Here is a 22659-nt window from a genome sequence, read left to right as displayed (position 1 = left end):
AAAGCCGACATCCCTGGCATCAGCCTGGCTGGGGCATGAAGAAAGGACTGAGTTCTGTAATCTGCCCCAGCTGGGTGCACCCAGTTCCTGACCCCCGTTTCTCTTTCCCCGCAGGGATCAGCAATAACCAGCCCAACCAGATGCACCTGAATTCAGCTGCTGCCCAGAGCCCCATGGGCATGAACCTGCCAGGCCAGCAGCCCCTGTCCCATGAGCCCCCACCTGCCATGCTGCCCTCCCCCACCCCTCTGGGCTCCAACATTCCACTGCACCCCAACGCACAGGGGACAGGAGGGCCCCCTCAGAACTCGATGATGATGGCTCCAGGGGCCCCAGACTCCTTGAATGCCCCCTGTGGGCCGGTGCCCAGCTCCTCCCAGATGATGCCCTTTCCCCCTCGGCTGCAGCAGCCCCACGGTGCCATGGCCCCCAGTGGGGGCGGGGGTGGGGGCCCTGGCCTGCAGCAGCACTACCCCTCAGGCATGGCCCTGCCCCCAGAGGACCTGCCCAGCCAGCCGCCAGGCCCCATGCCCCCCCAGCAGCACCTGATGGGCAAAAGCATGGCCGGCCGCATGGGTGACGCGTACCCCCCGGGTGTGCTCCCCGGGGTGGCATCAGTGCTGAATGACCCTGAGCTGAGCGAGGTGATCCGGCCCACCCCGACGGGGATCCCCGAGTTCGACTTGTCCAGGATCATCCCCTCGGAGAAGCCAAGCAGCACCCTCCAGTACTTCCCCAAGAGCGAGAGCCACCCCCCCAAGGCCCAGCCCCCCAATCTGCATCTCATGAACCTGCAGAACATGATGGCGGAGCAGACCCCCTCCCGGCCCCCCAACCTCCCGGGCCAGCAGGGCGTCCAGCGGGGGCTCAACATGTCCATGTGCCACCCCGGACAGATGTCCTTGCTGGGCAGGACAGGTGTGCCCCCGCAGCAGGGCATGGTGCCCCACGGCCTGCACCAGGGGGTCATGTCCCCCCCGCAGGGCCTCATGACCCAGCAGAATTTCATGCTGATGAAGCAGCGGGGCGTGGGGGGTGAGGTCTACAGCCAGCCCCCCCACATGCTCTCCCCGCAAGGCTCCCTCCTGGGCCCCCCGCCCCAGCAGAACCTCATGGTGTCCCACCCCCTGCGGCAGCGCAGTGTGTCTCTGGACAACCAGATGGGCTACCTCCCAGCCCCGGGCGGCATGGCCAACCTGCCCTTCTAGCGGGCCCAGCGAGGGGCTGGAGCTGGGGCCATGTTGCAAATATGATAACCTGAAAAAAAGTTTCTTCCCCTCCAGTGTTGGGATGGCCTGCGTCAAGGGGTGGGGAGGAGGGGGCTTGTGTAGGGAGCGGCATTTGTGGAAACCAGATGTGCTGGCAGCTTACGAGAAGTGGCAGAGTGGGGTGGGGGATCTGGGGGTGGGGTTGGTTCCATTTTGGCCGCCAGGACCGCCGCCTCCCTTCTCCTCCCAAGTCCTATGGAGCCTTTCCTGTTTCTCTGCACCCACCCTCTTCAGCTTTGCTGTCCGAGTCCTGTATCCTGTATCCCTGTATCAAATCCTTGGCCGGATTGGAAGGAGAGAAGTCTCCCCGTCTTCTCTCTCCCCATCCCACTGCTCTCTCCTCTTGGAGCTTCACTTTCCTTCTCTTGGTTTCTCTGCCCCCCTCCACCCCATTTTTTTCCTTCTGTCTTCTCCTGCCTCGGTTCCTCTTCCTGCTGTGGCTGACCCCCTCTCCCACCCCACCCTGCAGGCGGCCGGCCAGGTGGGCAGGCGCCAACTGGAGCTGTAAATAGAGCGCTGCGCTTTTGTGCCGGTTTGTGCGTGTGCTGTATTTCTGTGTTTTGATAGAAGTCACTCAGAAAAAAAAAAAAGGATAAAAGAAACCCTCCCCGTGCCCACCCCCCACCCCTTCAAATGATTGCCCTTTCCATTTCCCCTGGACCCAGGGACACGCAGTCCAACACACCTACCCTCTGCAGGGCAGTGTCTCTGGGTCCAGAAAGGATACCATTCCCGTGCCCTCTTCCAGCGGTGAAATGACATAGCTACTACCCCCACACCTGAACTGAGGTCAGACCACCTTAGGCTTCCACCTGGTGGGCCCCAGCAGGGCTGAGACCTCCCAGGGCGGCAGCCTGTCTGCTGCTGAGTGATTCAGGAGAGCGTGTGCAGGTGCACACATGTTTGCCCCACACAGGTGACACGGGGGCCCTGGCTTCCCAGCTGTGGATGTCTGGTGTCTCCTGCTGCTACATCTTAAGCCAGAACTTGAAGTCCTTGGTCCCCAGTCTGGGCTGAAGGAAAGAAGGATGAGGCAGAGGCTGAGCAGGCGGCCTCCCACCCCGGGTGTGGAGCCTTGGAGGAGTAGCCTGGGGGCCGTGAGCATCCTCTGCTGCAGTGGCTCCGGGCCAGGTAGCCCCCAGGGCCCTGACTCTTTCCCCAGGCTGCCACCTACTTCCTATCACCAAAGGAGGAAGGAAAAGGGTTAGGCCCAGTCAGTCTGTCTCCCTCCATCTGCTGAGGACAGAATAGAGAAAGTGTTCGGCGCGGAGCAGGGCCGCGTCCTCCGCGTCTCTCTGCCTCCCGGTTCACTGGCACGGTCCCTCTGCTCAGAGCTCGGGGCTCCCTGCCCACCCAGGCGCAGCCACTGCCTTCCAGTCAGCCCCCGGCCCTTTCCCAGAAGAGCTCCCCCCTCCTCTGGTCAGAGCTGAAGCCATACACGGTTGGGTGTTTTGCCCCCGCCCCGCTTGGCCCCAGGAGTAAAACACTTCTCCTTTTCTCACTTCCTTCCCTGCCTTGTGAGGTGGCGGGGCAGTTCCCTGGCTGAGGCCTTCCGTGCCTGCCTCCAGGACCCAGGGCCGTTTCTCGGTGAGGTGTCTTCTGCCATGGCCCGCCCCTGGCCTTCCTGACCTGAGGGGGCCTGGTCTCCCTTTGGCAGCTGTGATACAAAGGGAATTTGTCCTCGCTTCTCCCAGTCTGGTGCTGTCCTCAGTCCCCCGTCGGCCAGGTCACGCGCTTCCTCCAGGGCTGGCTGTGGGCTCCTGCCTCCCCCAGCCCCTCTCCGGGGGGCCAGGGCCTGGGACTCTGGGTTCAGGGGCCACCTGCCCTCCGCCCCCCAGACGTGTTCCCGCCCTGTGTCCAACCTGGGCCCCGTGCCCTTGAGCCTCCCACCCCTAACCCAAGACTCCCCAAGCCGACTCTTTTAAGTGTTTCCTGCCCAGAGGAGAGACAGGTCAGACTGAAAAGGGCCTGACGCCCTCCCCCTGTCCCTCTCCTCCCACCTCTGCCACCAGACTAGCTTTCCAAGGTGAACTCCACAGGCCAGCTTCCCTCCATCCGTGGCCACACCCCCAGCCATTTTGTACCATTATATAAATATATATATATAAATATAAATATATAAATACAATATGTGAAGACATCTTCTTCGTTTTTATTTTGAGACAATTTTTAGGCTTGTTCCGGGGCTCTCTGTGCTGCCTGTACTGTATTGACCTGTTTTATAGGTGCCTTTTTATTAAAAAGACAAAATTAAACATCTAGTTTCTTGCTTTCTTCTTTAATGTCTGGCTCCTCCACTGCCCAGCTTACTACTGGAGGCTGGGAGGAACAGGGGACCCCAGGGTTCTCCAGTGTTCCACGGTGAAGACAAGAGTCGCCTGGGTTATAGATCTAATCTTCCCTGCAGAGAGGCTTCTTAGGGACCTCCGCTGACGGGCTTGAGTGGGCCTGAGCAGCCAACGTGTGCCCTTGGCAAGTGCAGAAGTCCCTGATGTCCCATCTGGTCAGGCCAGAGGCCGGGGAGGAGGCAGGAGAGCCCTCCCTGGGTGGCAGGCAGGGGGCAGGGGCAGGACAGGTGCGGAGCTGCTTCCTCCGGTTCCATTTGAGTAGTACCCTCTCAGGGCAGGGCTCAGCTTCCTGGAGCCTGGGGACTTCCCTGCCCAGGCCTGCTTGTCACACTGCCCAGCCCAACGGGGTGCTCCTCAGCTCTCACTGAGGCCCAGAGAGATGGCCTGGCCTGCAGGCAGGGGGCTGGGTGAGATACCCCCAGGGACCCTTTAGGTCTGTCTCTCTCCTCAGGAGGTCTCTCTCTCCACTGACTCTTGGCTAAGTGCCCCCTCTGCTGTGGTCGGATTCTCTCTGTGGCTCCAGGGGTTTTCCCTGGCAGCATAGTTTGCGGGGAGAGGGGTGGAGGGAACGCATCTCTCTCCTTCCCCATCAGCTCCCAGACCCACCAGGGCCCTGGACGACACTGGGAACTCTCTGCCCTGGGCAGAGAAGACAGCTGGCTTTGGTGAATACTTGGGCCTCCTTGGAGCTGGGGAAGGAGAGTCTTTTCCTTTCCTTGGTTGGGCTCCTCTCGGCTGCCCTTACATCTTCTCTAGGACGCTGGCTGGTCTCTGAGGATGCCTGGAGTCTGTCCTCAGTCTGTAGACCTCCCAGGGCCCAGTGACGTGGGGCTGGCCCAGCACCATGTTGAACAGAGCCAGGCAGCCACGTGGACCGGGTCAGCCTGAGCTTTCCGCCTGGTCAGAACACCGCAGGGCTGGTGACCTGAAAGAATGTCTGGGCTTCTTAGTCACCGAGACATGTCAAGGCCACACACGCTCTGTTGCCAGCTGACCTTTCTTTGGCTTTAACCTCCATCCACCCCCTGGTGCTCAGCTTCTAGTTTCTTTTGGCAGGTGAGGTGAGGAGATACGAGTGGTTGTGGAGGTATGTGGTCCATAAGATGACAGACTATGTTCTGGAAGAGGAATGACCTTCCCTATTGGCAGGGGCAGAAGTAAAAGTTGTTCCCTGAGCTCTGGATGGATAGGATGAGTGAAGGCAAGTGTGGTCCTCTCAGCCCAAGGGCACAGGTATCCTTGGCTCTGCCTTTGGGACGCTGTCCCCTCCCTGGACCCCAGCCTAGATGTGGGGCTGGGAGAAGAGCCGGCAAGGTTGTCCTGGAAAGAGGGGTTGGTTCCTCCAGCTGCCCCGTATGAGGATACTGGCCAAGGCGAGCTCTTTGGATCCCAGCTCCTGTGATCCCAGCATCTCTGCCTGCCCCAAGGAAAGCAGAAACAAAGGGGAGGGGGCTGGGACCTAGAAGGTGGTGAGGGAGGTGGCGTTCTCTGACTCCGAGAGGCTGCTCTTGCGCCAGCTGGGGAAGAACTGGCAAAGGGAGGCAGGGCCGGTGCAGCCCAGCTTGGTCAGGAGCCGTGACAGGTCACTGCGGAACTTCACGCCGGCGAAGGTGTAGAGCATGGGGTTGAGGCAGCAGTGGGCCAGGCCCAGAAACTCACTCATGGTGATGGCCATGGAGAGATAGCTGTCCAGCTCACAGCTGCTGCCCAGCATCTTCAGCCTCGCTAGGGTGTCCAGGAAGATAACGATTTGGTAGGGTGACCAGCAGAGAAAGAAGACGCTTGTCACCAGAATGGCCACTCTGACCGCCTTCTGCCGCTGAGGGCGCCGCTGGGCCTGGCACAGCCTGTGCACCACCCCAACGTAGCACCAGGCCATCACCAGCATCGGCAGCAGGAATCCTCCGATGTGGTAGAGAAAGCGAGAGGTGAACCAGGCATTGGTTTCTGCTTGGTTCTCCTGGGAGAAGGTGCAGTGCGGCAGGGAGTCATTGTAATGGGGTTCACTGACCTTGGCGAAGAGGATCTCCGGCAAGGCGAAGAAGAAGCCCGCCAGCCAGATGGTCGCACAGGTGATATGGATGGAGAGGAGGCGGCGGTGGCGGTAGGCGTGGACGGCATGGACGATGGCCAGGTAGCGGTCCACGGCGATGCAGGCCAGGAGCAGGCTGCTGCAGTAGAAGTTGATCTTGTGCAGAGAAATCACGGTTTTGCAGAGGAAGGTGCCCAGGACCCAGCCCACGGAGCTCTCGGCCACGGCGAAGGGCAGGATGAAGACCAGGAGGAGGTCGGCCACTGCCAGGTGGAACAGGAAGGTTTCCGTGGAGCTGCGCGTCTGCCGGTGACGCTCCAGGATCACCAGGACCAGAATGTTGCCCATCATACCGAGGAGGAAGATGAGGCCATAGGCCACGGGCATGAACACGGCCTTGAAGGAGGTCAGCAGGGGCCCCTCGACGGTGAGGCAGACGTGGTTTTCCTTTATGGGGGTCTCCGTACTGTCATTGTAGCTCCCTAATTCCTTGTACTTCAAGGACAGGAGACAGGAGAGCAGAAACTGAGAACCAGTCTTTCCTCTCGGAGAGGGATCCTGACTCCCTGGTAGAGTTATCCTGTTCCCTTCCCCCGCAACCCTGCAGGCTAACTGCTTTTGTCCCTGCACCCCCAGGCTGCCCACAAATCAAATCCCAGTTTCCCTTCGTGTTCCTCCAACAAATTACTTTCCTTTTTCCAACTTCAGTTTTCGTCTGTAAACATCCCTCACTGGGTAGTGACGAAGACTAAAGGAGAGAACATGGCGTGGGAACATGAACTCTGGAGGGCGTGCACCTGAGCGTCATTTCTCATCTCTGAGTCCTCAGGTGTGGAAGGCTGCAGGCTCGGGGGCCTGGGATCAGGACTTCCATTTGGGGAATGAATCTGATTGGGATAAGGAGTTCCAATTCTGGACGGGACAGGGGGCACTAAAGCCTGCGTGCGTGTGCGCCCAGTTGCTCAGTTGCATCCGACTCTTTGTGACCCCATGGACTGTATAGCTCCTCTGTCCATGGGATTTCCCAGGCAAGAATGCTGGAGTGGGTTGCCATTTCCTTCTCCAGGGGATCTTCCTGACCCAGGGATGGAACCTGCATCTCCTGTGGCTCCTGCATTGGCAGGTGGGTCCTTTACGACTGAGCCACCTGGGAAGCCCTACTAAAGCCCAGGGTCCTGCTGAAGGGGTGGATGGGGATATGGGCTGTTGGCTTCCTCTCATTTTGTCCCCTTCTTCCTGAGTGCCTTCCTTATAACTGAAATTGTTGTGAGAGCCTCTTGTTTTGTTTAACGTGCACAACAAGCTCAGGTATGTAATATCTCTGTTCCACTGATATTTTGCTAGAGAACAGGTCTGCTTGAACCCATGTTGATGTAACTTCTACCAATACACGGCACTGCCTGGGCTGCCCTGCCTGCTACTCCCTGTCACCTGCACACTCCTTGCTCTGCGCCCTTCTCAGTTCGGAAGCAGAGAGCCCAGAGGCAGAGGAGAGCGATAGGAGGAAGTAAGGGAGGCACGAGGGTGGTGGTGGGGTGTGGGTGTGGATACCTGCAGCAGAGGGGTGGTGGGGGGGCAGGGGAGGGCTCCAAGTGAAGGGCATGTGCCCACTCTGTTTCCGGAAGCTCACTCCTCCCCCCCTCCCCCCCTCTGCCAGCACTCAGGTTGTTTACCGAGCAAACCGCAAAGGAAGGCAGGGTGCCTGTTTTCATACCTTTCACTCACAGCTGTCCCCCTGCACCTGCTCCTCCTCACTTCCCAGCTCTGTTCTTCCCACCCCTCCCCTAACCAGACCCCCCTCCACGGCATTTCAAAACCACTCATAACCAACTTATGTGGGCTCAAAAAGACACTTCTAGAAATGATGAACCCCTGGGAGAGAGAGGATGGGAGCAGGGACTCGGCACCCAGGCTCTGGGTGCCCTCCTTCCTGGAGAGTGAGGGTCTCCCCACAAGCGGGGGTGGCTGCACTGCTAACCAGGACCCCAGCTGGGGGTCATCCACTTGCTCTCAATGGTTGGGAAGACCCGTTCTCCAGCCTGGGTCTTTCCTTCTGGTTCCTGGGGCAGGTGGTTCTGGAAGAAGGGGTTGGGGGGATACATAAGTTTAGTGGCAGAGCCATAGGCTTGCCCCAATCTCAGCATCCTCTACCAAAGCCCTAGCTCTTCTTCATGCTCATGCTCAGGTCTGAATCTCCCCACAGTCCCATTCCCACCAACTTCTCCACTCTTGTCCAGCTCCTACACAGAGGGCAGTATGGATTTTCCAACCCACGAACCTCATTACATCAGTGTCCTGCTTAAAATCTTTTACTGTTCCCTGGTACCTCTAAGCAGTGATTTTCTTATCTTTTTTTTTCCCAGTTTCATACTTAAAAAAAATTTATTGGAGTATAGTTGATTTAAAATGTGTTAGTCTTATTTAATAGCAAAGCCAATTATAAGAAAAAGTCATGTTTGGGATCAAGTTCATCAATAGAAGGTTGGAAGACACCAACATGCGTGCATTCACACAGCAGACTACAATGCAGTGCTCAAAACCAGATGAGGTTTATCTGTATGTTTTCTTAGGGAGAGATGTGTACCTTACATCCCTCAATTTCAGAACTAATTGGAGGGCATCCCATAGAGGACGAGTCCATGACTTTCTCTGCAGGTTTTACCAGGGATGGGGTGGAGGGCAAGGAGAGAGCCTCCTTGAAACCAGGACACCCTTGTCACATGCAGTGTTTCACATACTAGATTTTGTTTAAGAATATGCTTCTGCTTTCATTCAAAAGCCATAAGCTTGCAGTACCAGTGTGCCAAGTCAATTTAGTCGTGTCTGACTCTTTGTGACTCTCTGGACGGTAGCCCACCAGGCTTCTCTGTCCTTTGGATTCTCCAGGCAAGAATACTGGAGTGGATTGCCATGCCCATCTCCAAGGGATCTTCTCGACCCAGGAAGAAGAAGCCACGTCGAACCCACGTCTCGTGTCTTCTGCATTGGCAGGTGGGTTCTTTACTGCTAGTAGCACGTGGGAAGTAGGGTGAGGTCTAAACTCCCCTAAAGGACCTTTACATAGTTGCAAAATGTATATTTCCCTGACCTTTCAAACCTCATCTCTTCCTCTTCATAGCTTTATTCCCCGCCTTTAGAGTCCTCTCCTGACTGTCTGCCCCCATCACTCCAATATAGTCCTCTCTCTAAAATTCTTCCTTGTGCTGAGGAGTCCTTTCTTCCAAAAGCTTACCTGTTTCTATGCTTCTGTCAAGGCCCCACTCAATCCCACCTTCCTATGTCTTTCCTAACTCTTCTGGTTGGAATTATTGGGTTGGCCTAAAAGTTTGTTCAGGTTTTTCTGTACTGTCTTATGGAAAAAGCTGAACAAGCTTTTGGGCCCTCCCAGTACATTCTCTCTTCTTCTGTCACAAGTGCCTTTATTACATCACTCAGGGCCGGGATGTCCATGGCCTCGGTACAGGGCGAGCTCCTGGAGGCAGGCCTTCTGTGTCTGCACATGCTGGATGGGCTTCAGAGAGCAGTTTCAAAAGAAGACCAGAGACCCTCATATTCCAGGACTTCAAGGCAGTTCCTCTCTGTGCCCCAGCAGAGACTCAGACACTCCTTCTTACCCTTCTTCAGGTCTTGCCTCCTTCCAAAATTCTTGACAGCCTCAAGCCTATTGAGTTCTCTATCCATACTGGGAGCTATTTCCAACATTGTCATTGAATACAACCCTTTGATTCATCCTGGAATTCAGCAGGAGTTAAGGAGAAAGCAGTGAGATGAGCTGTCTTCACGTAGAACAAAGCAATGGAGACAGAAGCACAGGTGCAGGGTTTGGCAGTCAGTGGGACTGGGCTGGACTCCATCTACATTGTGGTGGGAGCCTGGCGGTCCCACCGCCCAGTACAGCCAGCCTACCTGGCCCAGGACCACTCAAGACCTTCTGGCTAAAGCATCTAGGTTGATGGGTTAAAGTCAACACAGAGAGATGTGTCCCTTGGACCCCAGAGCCCCCATTTCCTGAACCAGGTTTAGAGAAGGATGGCTGGGGTAGGGGGTTGAGGGAGGGATTCCCAGGTGGCGCTAGTGGTAAAGAATCTGCCTGCCAATGCAGGAGACGTAAGAGACCCAGATTTGATCCCCTGGAGGAGGGCATGCAAACCCACTCCAGTATTCTTGCCTGGAGAATCCCATGGACAGAGGAGCCTGGTGGGCTTCAGCCCATGGGGTCACACAGAGTCGAACACAACTGAAGTGACTTAGCATGCACACATGGGAGTAGGGAGTTAGGGGAGTGGGGGACTGTCTCTTCTTTCTTGCCGAGAGGTGGTTGTTCAGAATGCTCAGGCAGAGAGGAGAAGATGGAGGAAGCTGGTTTGAGGAGTGCTGAGAGGCTGCGATACCGCTCAGCAGGAGGTGTCAAACAGATGGTTTTTGGGGCCCGGGAGTGGCACGTGTTAAACCATTTCCCACAGCCAGGGGATCCGGCACCCTCACCCTTCCCCAAATCATGGACAGAGGTAATCGCACAAGGCTGACTCTGGCCCAGCGGGAAATTGGAAATTGGGAATCCTGAATGTCATGGGGAATGGGGCATGGAGGGGCCCCCCAAGACTCACACCCAGAGGGAGTTCATTGTGGGTGATATGGCCTTATTCTTTGCTATGACAAGTTTCTGGAACCCACAGCCCTCAGGCACACACATCCTCTGACAGCGGTGTGTACCCTGTATAGCCTCAGACATGAGCCAGGTGGGGCCATGACAGCATGTAGCATGAGCAGGTGCCCAGGGGATAGCAGCCTAACAAAGGCTGGGGACCAGGCCTCAAAGGAGGCAAGAGAACACAGTGACTGGGATGAAGCTGAGCAAAGAGCCAGGAATCTAGGTAGAAAATTGCTATGACCACTGGGGAGGGGCAGGAGTGGGGGCTAGAACATTCTGTGTCCTGGTATTGAGGTGCCAGGAGAAGGGAGGGTGGGATTGCAGTGCTTGGGGTTGCAGACTTGCCTGGTGGTCCAGTGGTTAAGCATCCACCTGCCAGTGCAGGGGACATGGATTCAATCTCTGGTCCCAGAAGATCCCATAGGCTGCAGGGCAGTTAAGCCCGTGGGCCACAACTACTGAGCCCACGAGCCGCAACTACTGAAGCTCAAGCGCAGTAGAGCCCATGCTCTGCAACAAGAGAAGCCACTGCAACGAGAAGTCCTCACACCTCAACTAGAGTAGCCCCCACTCGCTGCAACTAGAGAAAGCCCATGCAGCAATGAAGACCCAGCGCACTCAAAAATGAATCAAAACAAATTTTTTAAAAAATGCTTGGGATTGCAAATGTTACTCTTCCTCCCCCGCTCCGCCCTTCTTTCCTTCCTCTGGATCCGCTGTGGGACCCAGGCCTCTCCCTGGATAATTAAGGCCCCCAGGCCCCATCTGACTTCTTTAAATAAAGAGGCTACCTTGCTGCCCTGCCCTCGCCTGTGTGAAGCTCACAAACATTTGCTGACGGGTCTCTGTGTCAGCAGGCAGGCGGGGGTGGCGGGGGGCGGTGTCTCGGACCCTCCCCAGGGGTCTGCCCTGGATCCTTTCTTTGTTCTCACTCTCAGCCCTGTCCTGGGTGACACAGCTCGGGGACATGTTCAGACGATGCAGAGCTCTCTACAACCCAGAACTACAGGCCCAAACTGACCAGATGAAATTGATCAGGAAAAATGTAGAGACCGAGATGGGGTTTCAAACTAACTCTTCAGGGATAGATGAGGGAAGACCTGACTTAAATGTTTATGAGAAAAAAGACCCGAGAGTTTGTTGACAGCAAGCTACAGATGAGTCAACAGACTGATGTGGCTGCCAGGCCGGCTCCGTTACCTTATCTAGGTGAACAGAAACCTGTAGGTGGGCAACTGCCACCAACCCAGTTCCTTTGGGCTGGACCAGGGTGACCACTGGTTAAGGGGTCTGGAAATCCCCGCCCTGGGAGGAACCTTCCAGGTCGCTGGCTGTGGCATCCATGGAAGAGAAGACTTGAGTCAAAGAGAGCCGGCTCCTTCAAGGACTGTAAAGAGCCCCCATGGCAAGAGGGTAGGATGGACTTATTGTGTGAGGTTCTAGAGGGTAGACTGGGAGGAAGGGGCCGAGGTTGGGGTCAGGGGTGTTTCAGTCAAAGGAGAAAGAAACTTCTAACAGGTTCTAGCTATCCAACAATGGGTTGGGGCCCTTGGGAGGAAGAGGAATATTTGAGGCCAAGTGTGTGGAAGGCATTCCTGCCTGGAAAGGAGGCTGGGCGCTGCTCTCAGATGCGCCTTGCTCACAGCTCACAGACGCTCCACGTCTTGGGCTCTCATGCTCTGCCCTGAGCTGGTTCCCAGCCTTATCTTCATTTGCTTGGGAGTCGCTGCTTCTCCAGGTTGTCTGGCCTGCAGGGAGGGAATGGCTCAGCCTAACTTTGCTTCTCAGCCCCCAGGAGGGGGGCAGGGCTGCTGAGGGCTTGGCTAGTCCAGGCCCAAGCCCAGGGCTCCAAGGGCCTGAGTCATACTGACTGTAAGAGGTGTGGGGAGCACACACAGGCTCCATCTCCTTTTATGTCCCTGGCTGGACATTCCAAAGCCAGACTCAGGAGCCGTGAGTGGGGCCAGCCAGGCTGTCTCTTATTCTAACTTTCAGTGGCTTGAGGGATCTGGTGGGGGTTCTGGAGGAAGGAGGCTGGGCTGAGGGGCAAGGGTGGAGGTCTGTACCCACTCTTCTTTTAGAGGGCCCACACTCCCTAAAGACCATCTGAGACTCTGGCTTGCCATTTGTCACATCTCCCCCCTTTCCCCACCCCCAGCCTTCAAGAGTGCCCTGCCAGGCTACTCTTCCATCTCCACCCGAGGGTTTTGGCCATGAGGAACAAGACACTACTCTGGGTGTGGTTCTGGGTGGAGACTTTGAGCTACCCCTACCTCTGCACTGAGTCTCTAGGCTTCAGTGGGTCCCCCTTGGTACCCCAAATCAACTTACACTTTGGGGACACAGCCACACTGTCCAAGGGACAGGATATCACATCCCGAATTAGTATTGATTGGAAACATTTTGTCCCATCATTCCTGAAAAAAGACTCATTCTTATGTCCTGATTTTCAGCGCGAGTTCAGGGCCACTTTTTCAGCCAATCTGCCAGAGGAGTGGACCAGCCACAGTCTGCTTCGTCCCTGAAGGTGAGAATTCCTGATGGAAATTGTGGTCTGTGTGCCTGAGTCCAGGTTTGCTCCCACACCGACCCCTCCCCAGGCTGGCCCTGGGTCTCCCCCTTATCGGACCCCGCCAATCACCCCCAGGCGGGGCCCCTTCCACTGGGGTTCCTCTGGGAATTTCTGATTGGTTTGGGAGGGGGGTGAGCCTCCCCTCCCCCAAGGTAAACCCCAGAAACAGCTTGAACTGGTTTTGGTTCCTCTTCTTGACACCTCCTTGATGAAATGGGACAGTGCGTGTGAACGGCCTTTGCATCCTGTGATGCTCTGATCACGCTGAAGTCATAGTTTGTGGGGGTCATCCCTGGGGAGGGGTCGGGGAATCCAGGCCCTGGGGCTGGGCCAGGCTCCCCCTACTCTATGACTGGTGTGCAGGGTGGGGCTGGAGATGCAGCTTATAACCGGCCCCTGGAGGTGCCTCAGGTCCTAGTTCTATCTAGAGGAGGCTCCATGCTTTCAGGTCCAGCTTCCTGTGGATAGAGGCTTTTCCCGGTCTGCCTAGATCTGCCTTCCCAGCAGGATGGGTCCCTGGCATGCCCACTCCAGGGACCTGGCTACTTGTTTCTGGCACCTAGCTATCTAGATGTCTTCCATTTGGATCCATTCACGAAAATTAGCAATCCATCTCAAGAAAATGGACATTTTAAACAGTTGATAGATGTTTAAAATAGATGCAAGGAGAGAGAGGGAAGACAGGATGGCCAACACTTGGTTTATGGCCAAGAGCCCCCCTGTCCCTGCACTGATCTTAACCCAGCATTGGAGTCTAGAACTCAGTGTTCTGGGAAGCTGAACTGATACTTGATTTGGACAAGGAGAAGGAAGGGAACAGGAAACAGGAAACAAGAAGAATAGAAGCCAGACTAACTCCAGAGGGAGATGGGGAGCTGAGACCCCCGGCACGAATCAGCACACACTTGGTGAGAGGCAGGTGCATACAAGACTCTTCTGCCACCCTGACATCCCAGGGCCCCTGTGTGGGGAGATGCTGTGGGGGAGGCTGTCGAAACTGCTCAAGGTCCTGCTGTGAGGGGGTGGGGGTGGAGAGAGGGTCTGTGCTCCTGAGGAGACAACAGCCCTAGAGAGAGAATATATAGGAGGTGAGCATAGGTGGGATGAAGCACTAGGAGCTGGCTAAAGGTGAGTCCAGGGCCCGGACGGTGCTGGGATTCCTGGCTCCTGGCCGGACTCTGATGGGGATGGGGTGGTTCAGGCCCACTGGGTTCCCTGGCCCGAGACCACCCAACTGAGGTATGACATGAAGTGAGTCGCCAGTTTCTCTCCCCCGCCTGCGGGTTTTCTTTGGTATGTGGGACGTGCCCCACTGTCCCCCTGCCCCCTGCCACCACCTGTCTCTAGTAGGTCACGCAGTGGAGTGAGGCATGCTGTTAGGGGAACTCTTGAGGTTTCTCAGAAGCCAGAACCAGCCAGGCCTCAAGTTGGTTACTGTGATATCCAACTGGGTCAGGGCTCGTGGTCAGCTTGAAGCTGCTGGCAAAGGAAGATGCCCTGTAACCTAATCAGGGAAGGCCGGGGGCCAGGGCTGGGGGCCAGGGCGAGAGCATGTTGCCTTGTCAGGACTGTGGGGTTTTAATCTGATTGGACTCAGGGCCAGCTTTATGGGTGTGCTACCAGGACAGTCACGCAGCACCCAGCACTTAGAAGAGCCCCATGCATGGCTTGGTGCTCTGTTGTCACGGTCTTGAAATTCTTAATAGGATCCCTACAAGTTTAGGTTGCATCAGATCTCTTAATAGGAGACCTACATGTTCGGGTTGCATCGGGTCCCACAAATTAAGCAGCAGGTCTGATCAGACTGATGGTTCTGACTCTGCTTTTATCTGGGGGTTAGGATCTGAGAAGCCAGACTTTGGGTAATTAGCCCTTCCCCCACCTCCCCGTGTTCTGCGTATACTTCCAAGTCTTGGGGTCTAGGCAAGTGAGAGGCAGAACTTTCCAAGCAAGTGTGGGAACACAGTTGATGGATTTACAGTATAGACTCCAGTCAAGGGAGTGAGAGGGAGTCAGGGATCATCTCAGGGTGAGTTTAGGGCCAGGAGAGCTGGTGGGTAGAGGAGAAAGGAGAAAGGGACCTTTCATGATCCAATCCAGACTGAGTGAGAAATTCTTCCCCTAGAAGTGTCCTTGGCCATGGGGGAAAGGAAGAAAAGGCCACAAGGAAGTTTCCAAAAGATCCGTACAAACCATCCTCTGCTGCCCTCACACAGACGCCTCCGGTCTCTGGTTGAGTGGTCCCCTACATACATCTTTCATGGACCCAGTGATGACCAAGCCAACTGGGCTCCTCGGTTTCACAGGACAGGCATGGGTGGGTGTGAGAGAGTGATGCTGGGGACTGTTTTTTTTCAGCCCACCCAAGAATACCTTGTCTCTAGAGAGCCCAGTCTTCAAAGGGAGACCACAACATACTCTAAGACATTTCTAGGATTAACACAAGATTCTTCCATGCACCTGATACCAGCTCAGTACCACCTGCCCCAGCCCACTGGGGTCCTCTCCTTTGCCAACCATCTCCTCAGTTTAAGCACATAATCCTTGTCTACAAACTTCCAGTGAGTCATTTTTACTTCTTGGCTAGCCCGTAAGCTATTTAAGGGCCAACACCAGGTTCTCAACTTCTCTACCCAAGAGAGTGTGTTGTGCCCCAAAGACAATCATATAGCAAGAGATGACTCAATATACACTGATCGGTCAGCTAGCAGTGCCAGCCTCTGGACATGAAGAAAAGTTCCAACATACTTTCCCACCTACCCCTTATTCCAGCCCTAAGGGATGAGAAGAAGAGATCCTATTTAAGAGTTGAGAGGCAAAGTGACTTGTTCTAGGTCCCAGAACATGCCAGGGAGGATGCAAGACCTACACCCATCCTTCCAGTTCCCTTTAAATAAAGGATGCCTATGTAAACCATAAGCTCTATTTATCTGCTGCATCCATGGAATGAGAAATCAAACCTTAAAAGGCAGGGGCCAGGGAGCCTGTCTAGAGTCTGCCGATTCACTGTGAGAGGGGACTATCCCACCTTCCCTTGGGCCCCGGGCCCAGGATATTTAGAATTCCTGGGCGACCTGTCTGTACTCACCAGGTCCTCCAGGTTGTAGTTCATGAGGTCCATGTCCAGGGTGAGGGGGTAGTTCATGGTTGTAGCCGTATGTCAGCAGACTGGCCACTCTCTGATTTTGAGAGCTTCTCCGCTTGGAGCCTATAGAGAGGTGGCAGCCGTCAGCTGCAAATTTAAACAAATGAACTGCGCACTGTCTCCTGGGGCTGCATAGGGCCCAAAGCCTGTCTCACAACTCATCACTTTTTTTTTTTCCACTGGGTCTTTTCTGTTTTTTTGAAGAAAAAGGGAAAATCCCCACAGCATCAGTGCTAGTCAAGCATTTCAGCTTCTTTCCTGGCAATAGTTATCTCAGGTGGGGCTTATGACTGGTCTGAAGGCTGCCCCTCACTTCTCCTCCCTGTATCTCCACCAGCCTCCCAACAGGGAGTTAGTTACGCCTGGTAATGAAAACTGCCACACCGGTTGGTCAGGGGTGCTTCGTGGGAAACTCCACGTAGAAAGGGAACAGGAGGTGAGCTCTTGCAGGCCCCCTCCTCCAAGCTGCCTCCCAGCCCTCATCTTTCTCACCACTATGGCAACCCAGCCTCCAGTGTGCCTGGGACCGAAAGTCCCTGGTCCTGGGAAACCCCTCAGTCCAAGGCAGACTGGGACACCCTATTTGCCATCATCCTTTTGTCCACACAGGGGCAAAACCCCTTCCCTTTCCAGCTCAAGTTCAAAAGAGATAGGTTAGAAATTTTCAAAGGGAACAACACTAATATTACTGGCAGACAAAAATGAAATTACCCGAATCACCAAGCACAAAAACAGCCACAGAAGAGTCATTTTCTGACTCAAAAATAATGATGTTCCAGCTATAAATGAACTTGGTTGGCACATAAATGATAAATGTCATAGACTTCCCAGCTAGAGTAGACTTTTACAGGGGAGGACCCTGATGCTCAGGACCTACAGGTAACCAGTGGCAGAGCTAGGACTTGAAACCCAGGCCTCCTGACTCCATATTCAGTATTATCTCTAATGCACCAGGCTGCTGCTCTTACAGGCTTGTCAGAACCCTTTTCCTCTCCTTCAACTCTGCCCTGAGTTGAAGGGCAGTTGAAGGGTTCTGTGGACCCCTACCTTTAAGAAGCTCCTTTGTAGACAGGAATCAACTTCTCCAAGGCTCACCTTTGTGCTTTTTCCTCCAGGAAAGGTCCACAATGATCCAGAATCAGTGAGAACACACACAGAGGCACCTACACATGATGTGCTCCTTCTGGCCCCACCTCATCCTCCCCTTCCAGCCAAATTGCCATTTGCTGGGATTCTACTTGTTCTAGTGTCCTCCTTCTCCTTTTCTTCCATGTTCATCTTCCCCTTTTCTCTCCCCCACATCATCCCCAACAGATACGTCTTCCTTGGAATTCAACAACCTGAGGAGTTTTCAGCCTCTCTATTTAGTGTTGAGGTCTTTCTTTCCTCAATCTCCATTCAGTGCCTTCAGTAACAGCTTTTGAAAGAGGAAGAATTTCAGGACGAGGGGCTGGAGTTCCTCTTCTGCATTTCCGTTCCTGAAATCACCAGGAGGCGGTTGCTCCAGTGTTGCCTGCGTGCTTCCCATTCTTCCAGTCCCCCATCCCAATATCTCTGCCCCTCCAGTCCATGGATATATTCCATTTAGCTTGTGCTACTCTAAGGAAACTGGTCAGAATCTCCCCAGTGGCTCAGTTGGTAAAGAATCTGCCTAAAATGTGGGAGACCCGTTTCAATCCCTGGGCCAGGGAAGATCCCCTGCAGAAGGAATTGGCAACCTACTCCAGTATTCTTGTTTGGAGAATCCCATGGTCACAGGAGCCTGGTGGGCTACAGTCCTTGGTGCAAAGAGTCAGACACGACTGAGTGACTAACACACACACATGTCCAGAATCATGTAGGAATAGGAAGGGAATTTGGAAGAGCAACCATTCCATTCTCATTCTCCCCTCCCCCACCCCAGCAAATTCACGTTTCCTGTCACTACATCCTCATCAGACGGTCACCCAGTATTAGTCAAACATCAACAAGGGTGAGAAGTTTGGTCCTTTCAAGAGATCGTGTTTTAATACAGGATGACTTAATCAATCTATTCTTTGACCTCTGTGTGACTTCTGGTTAATGGTCTTGATACAATCTCACTAGGACAAAATACAGGAAGATAAGTTTTCTTGTTCCATACTACATAACTGCAATTAAAATGGTCTTTCTAGGGGGCTCCCATTCCCCTTGACAAAATGCCTAACAAATTTCATTTCAATGGTTTCAATCCATCATCGGGCTTCCCTGTTGGCTCAGCACTAAAGAATCCACCTGCAAAACAGGAGTCGCAGGAGATGCAGTTTCAATCCCTAGGTCAGGAAGATCCCCTGGAGAAGGACATGGTAACCCACTCCAGAATTATTGCCTGGAGAATCCCATGGACAGAGGAGCCTGGCGGGCCCTAATCCATAGGGTCACAAAGAGTCGGACATGACTGAAGCGACTTCGCACACACACACAGTCCATCATCTCAGCTTATAAAGGGAAACTTGAAATCCTGATTCAGTCCTTTGTTGATATGATGCTAACTTAGATAAGCCTGCTATCCTTGGGTCTATCCAAGTCCTGATGGGAAATATTGACAGAACAATGCCAAAAACAGAAGCCTGCTTCATGCCATTAGAGACCTACCATTCTCTAAAGTCAGGGAAGATTTCATGGATGAAGAAGGACATGAGCTAGACTCTGGAGGGTTGGCTAGAGTGACCTGATGTGCCTGGAGGGGAGGGTGCGAGGTAGGGGGCGTGGGAGATGATGAGGACTGCATGAAGAAGTGTGTGGAAATAATTACTCAAGATGCAATGGGTGTGGTTATGGTGGTGGTGATGGTGATGATGGTATGGTGGGGGGTGGGGGGGGGCGGCAGCAGCAAGAAGATGGAGGAGGTTGGAGTGTACATTGGACAAGGTAGGAATTGCTCTCATGGCCTTCTTGCTTATTCTTCCCAGGGTTTTCCATTCACTTTGATGTGTGGCAGGCTCAGAAGAGGAATTTGGTAAGAGGCTCAGGATAACTCCTCAGATGTGGCAGCAGGCTATGGCTGTGGTTGCCCCATGATGCTGTGGGCAGCAAGGCATCTGACTTCTCAGTGACTGACCTGGGTTTCAGGGAGATGAGAAACCTGTGCCTGTTTCCTGAACTCCTCTGCAGTCCCCTAACTTACTGTGCATCTTGGGCCATCCAGATGGCCCTTCCCGTCTCTCCAGATGCTGGAAGATACTTCAGGTGCCCAGGGCCCACTTGTCCCAGTCACTGACCTTTGATGGTCAGCTGGGTTTGCCCTAAATGAATAAATACCTGCTGACTATAAGTTCTAATGTTATCTTAGAAGGTTCAGAGAGTAACTGCCTCTAGGAGAAAAGATGATCTTCAAACAGATAAAGTCAGACTAAGCCCCCTAGAATTGAGAGGGCAGTGCCTAGCCTGTGACCCCTTGATTTTAAAGAGGAGCTGGCAGGAGTTCCACCGGTGTGTGAGGGGGACATTTCCAGATAAGGCAACCCAAACTTCATTTCAGCGTGCAACTTGCTTATATTTCTTCACGTGGGATCACAGTCCCCACCCATGGGTAGCCTACCCAAGGCAGTGTTGTTTTCCAGTCTTCTCAACAAAACAACCACTGATGGTTCTGACAAGAGTAGACTTGTGTCTGCCTTAGGCAAGATGGTGGCTTAATACCAGCTCAGGCAGATTTTTCTCAGTGATTTTTGCTTCACAGTTCATGGATTAATTGCTTCTCTTTATTTCCGATATTAGACTCTATCACTTGTCTTGGAGTTCATTTCCTATATTCCACAGAAAAGTTAAGTTGTGCAGCAGAGTGTCTGGGGGGCAAGGAATGGGTTGGGGTTTTCCCCTATTCTTTCACTATCCTGGGATGCTGCCTCTCTCTGACCTGGACTGAGATCTTGCTCTCTTCTCTCTCTGGGTCTCCCCCAGCAGTTCAGAACAAAGCTCCACAGGTCCCCACCTAGCAAATCAGCCCAAGGAAGTGTTGGGTATCTGTCTAGGATAGGACAGTAACTTTCATACAGTATTTACCAATCTACAAAGTCGCACAATTTTATATTTTGCTTTCCTTAATCTTTATCATTACCTTCACATTTAACTCTATTTAATCCTCAAAACTCCTTGTGCAGGTAATGCATCACCCGTGGCCATACTTTATGGTGAGGGAGGTATGAGGAAACAGAGCCTCAGTTCCTCCCTTGTGAGTACAGGGAGAGTAATGGGCAAAGAGACAGGGCCTGAAACCAAACCCGGGAGTGTCTCCACCAGACCACACAACCCTCTCTCAGAGATTCAGTTTTGCAAAGGACAGGCACGTACCTGGCCATCTGAGGGGAAAATTCCGCCTAAATTTATGGGCTGATTATCAGGTACTTACTGTGTGCCATGAACTGCTAAGCTCTTCGCACACATCATTTCCTATGGTCCTCTGAACAGTCTTTATGTGTTAGGTATTTTTATCACATTATCACACATGTGGAAACTGAGCTTCAGGCAGTAGTGGGAAGTAGTTGTGAGTGTTAACAGCTCACTCAGTCACCAGTGACCCAAAAGCACAATAAAAATCAACACAGGAAGTGGGGTGGTGAAGGTTCTCAGTGCTGGAGCCAGCACCCACGCATAGCTCCTCTCTCATTAGGTAACAGGTAGGAGTCCTGCGGGGAGGAAATGAGCTGCAGGTGCTGGGGAGGTACATCAAGGTTGCCTCAAGGTTATAGGGGCCTTGAGCGTGTCTGGGAAACTTCTGTCTGGGGCGGGCTCTGTGGCCAGGGTTAGAGAGGGAGTCAGGTGCCTGGATCAGGTGTTTGCATGCTGAGCACGGCTGAGCCCCATCCAGAGGGGTGATGTGAAGATGGAGGGAGGTGGGATTCAGGCTCTGCACTGGGAGCACCTTGTCCAGCATGCACCCGTCCGCACATTCATCTACACGTGTAACTTGAGAACGTCTTCAAAGCAACATACATGCATGCATTTGAACCCAGTGCAGGCCAAGTCCAGCAGTCTGGAAGGTACACAGTGTAGGAAGTATATACCCAGTATTCCTTTACATGTCCTGTGTGTGAATATGCTGTGTAAACTGTGGAAAGAAAGCCAAGTTTTGTAGCAAAAGGCCTGGACTGGAGGCCCAGCATTTCCATTTTCCAACAAGTCTGCTTTTAGACCAGATCTGCCTAGATATTCCAAGACACATAAAATACAGAATGCCAAACAGGGCATCCTTAGGAAAGTGGTTCTCAAACATCCTGCCTCAGAGTCACCAGGAAGGCTTGTTAAAAAGATGGCTGGGCCCTCCCTCAGGTTTTCTGATTCCCGAGGTCTGGGATGGGACCTGGGAATTCGAATTCCTAACAAGTGACCAGGTGATGTTGATGTTGCTGGCCTGGGACCCACACTTTGAGAACTGCTGCCCTAGGCTACATGGCATAGGCACCTGGAGATGGCTGGCCTTGACACAGCCCAACCCACCCAGCACGGCTCTCAGCCTCTCCACACAAACACTGCCATGGCTAAGGCTTCTCTAGAACAACTCACCTCACACAGTAGGAACCACAACCCACAGTTGGTTTCCCCCAGAGCACTGGCTTCCCTGGGCCCCAAGCTGGCACTGCTGAAATTTAGGTCATGGCTCCCATCTCTGGCCCCTTTCTTGTCCATCTCGGCCTCCACAAGAACTTGTGAAGCTTAAGTCCTGCTGGTTAACCCTTCAGCACACTGTGTAACCCAGTCACTTTGACCGTGGCCCATAGTATGAAATATGTCTTATATCACAGACTTGTTGGCATGTGTACACACACACATGTTTCCCAAATGATACTTATTCTTTACTTATTCTTAGTATGTGTGACACACTCATATTTTCTACCCTTCCTTTCTTCCTCCCCACCTCCCTCTGGGTCTCTTGCCTCTGTCTCTGCTTCTCTCTCAGTCTGTTAGTCTATCTCTCCTTGTTCCTTTTTTTCTTCAGTGGAACTCAATCTACCAAATTGCTTTAATGCATCCACAAGTTAAGTACACTCCCTGGGTATAGAAATTACAAATAAAACTTCTCTGAGCCTAACTTCCTAATCTGTATGCTTATGAAGTGCCTGTACTGCCAATCTTGCTACTATTTATCTTGAATGATATCATGATTCATGTCAATGTATGACAAAACCCACTGAAATGTTGTGAAGTGATTGGCCTCCAACTAATAAAAAAATAATAATAATTAAAAAAAAATGAAATATATGAATGATATCATATATGTAAAATGTCTCTTTTTTCCAAATAGAAATCCTGCATAGGTACAAACTGCTATTAAACACACACATTCTGACTTCCTTGGTGGTCCAGCGGCTAAGACTCTGTGCTCCCAATGCAGATGGGGCTGGGTTTGATGCCTGGTCAGGGAACTAGATCTCACAAGCTGCAGCTAAGAGTTTGTGCACTGCAATTAAGACCTGATGCAGCCAAAACACACACACACACACACACACACACACACTTGTTAAAGGGGCTTGGAAAGGAAGGAGGTTTAGGCAGGACTTTGAGGGAAGGGAATGGGGAATGCCTGAGCCCCAGCAGAGGTCCATAGGTGGGTACAAGCATATCTTGGGGAAAGGATGGTGGGCAGCTTGTCTGGACTGGAGCCAAGGAAGATGTGTGAGAAGGA

General features: G+C 53.3%; 2 protein-coding genes and 1 long non-coding RNA gene across 8 annotated transcripts in view; 2 read left to right on the top strand and 1 right to left on the bottom strand.

Moving 5' to 3' along the window:
- Window positions 1-3523, top strand: part of BCL9L (BCL9 like) — a 28486-nt gene extending 24963 nt beyond the window's left edge. For all 5 annotated transcript variants that reach the window (XM_043480916.1, XM_043480914.1, XM_043480915.1 and 2 more), the window contains one exon: window positions 115-3523. In XM_043480916.1, coding sequence (XP_043336851.1) covers window positions 115-1208 — 1094 coding nt within the window. In that variant the 3' untranslated portion in view covers window positions 1209-3523. The remainder of the gene's footprint in view (window positions 1-114) is intronic.
- Window positions 1388-17091, bottom strand: CXCR5 (C-X-C motif chemokine receptor 5). 2 transcript variants are annotated; one of them, XM_043480919.1, is made up of 3 exons: window positions 17064-17091; window positions 15960-16079; window positions 1388-6143 (listed from the first exon to the last, which is right to left on the bottom strand). In XM_043480919.1, exons 2-3 carry the CDS (start codon window positions 16014-16016, stop codon window positions 5076-5078), a joined length of 1125 nt encoding a protein of 374 aa, XP_043336854.1. In that variant the 5' UTR covers window positions 16017-16079; window positions 17064-17091; the 3' UTR covers window positions 1388-5075. The 2 variants fall into 2 exon arrangements, with proteins under 2 accessions (XP_043336854.1, XP_043336856.1); XM_043480921.1 differs by lacking the exon at window positions 17064-17091 and having other exon boundaries at window positions 15960-16096.
- LOC122449411 lies at window positions 12071-22143 on the top strand. The gene is made up of 3 exons (XR_006271932.1): window positions 12071-12357; window positions 12753-12826; window positions 18947-22143. It is a non-coding gene; the product is annotated as an uncharacterized LOC122449411 (long non-coding RNA).
- The last annotated feature ends 516 nt before the right edge of the window (window positions 22144-22659 follow it).

Source organism: Cervus canadensis, chromosome 11, assembly GCF_019320065.1.
Source record: "Cervus canadensis isolate Bull #8, Minnesota chromosome 11, ASM1932006v1, whole genome shotgun sequence".
Classification (NCBI taxonomy): Eukaryota; Metazoa; Chordata; class Mammalia; order Artiodactyla; family Cervidae; genus Cervus; species Cervus canadensis.
The sequence above is the reverse complement of the archived record's forward strand: the minus strand, read 5'-3'. Positions and strand labels throughout refer to the sequence as shown.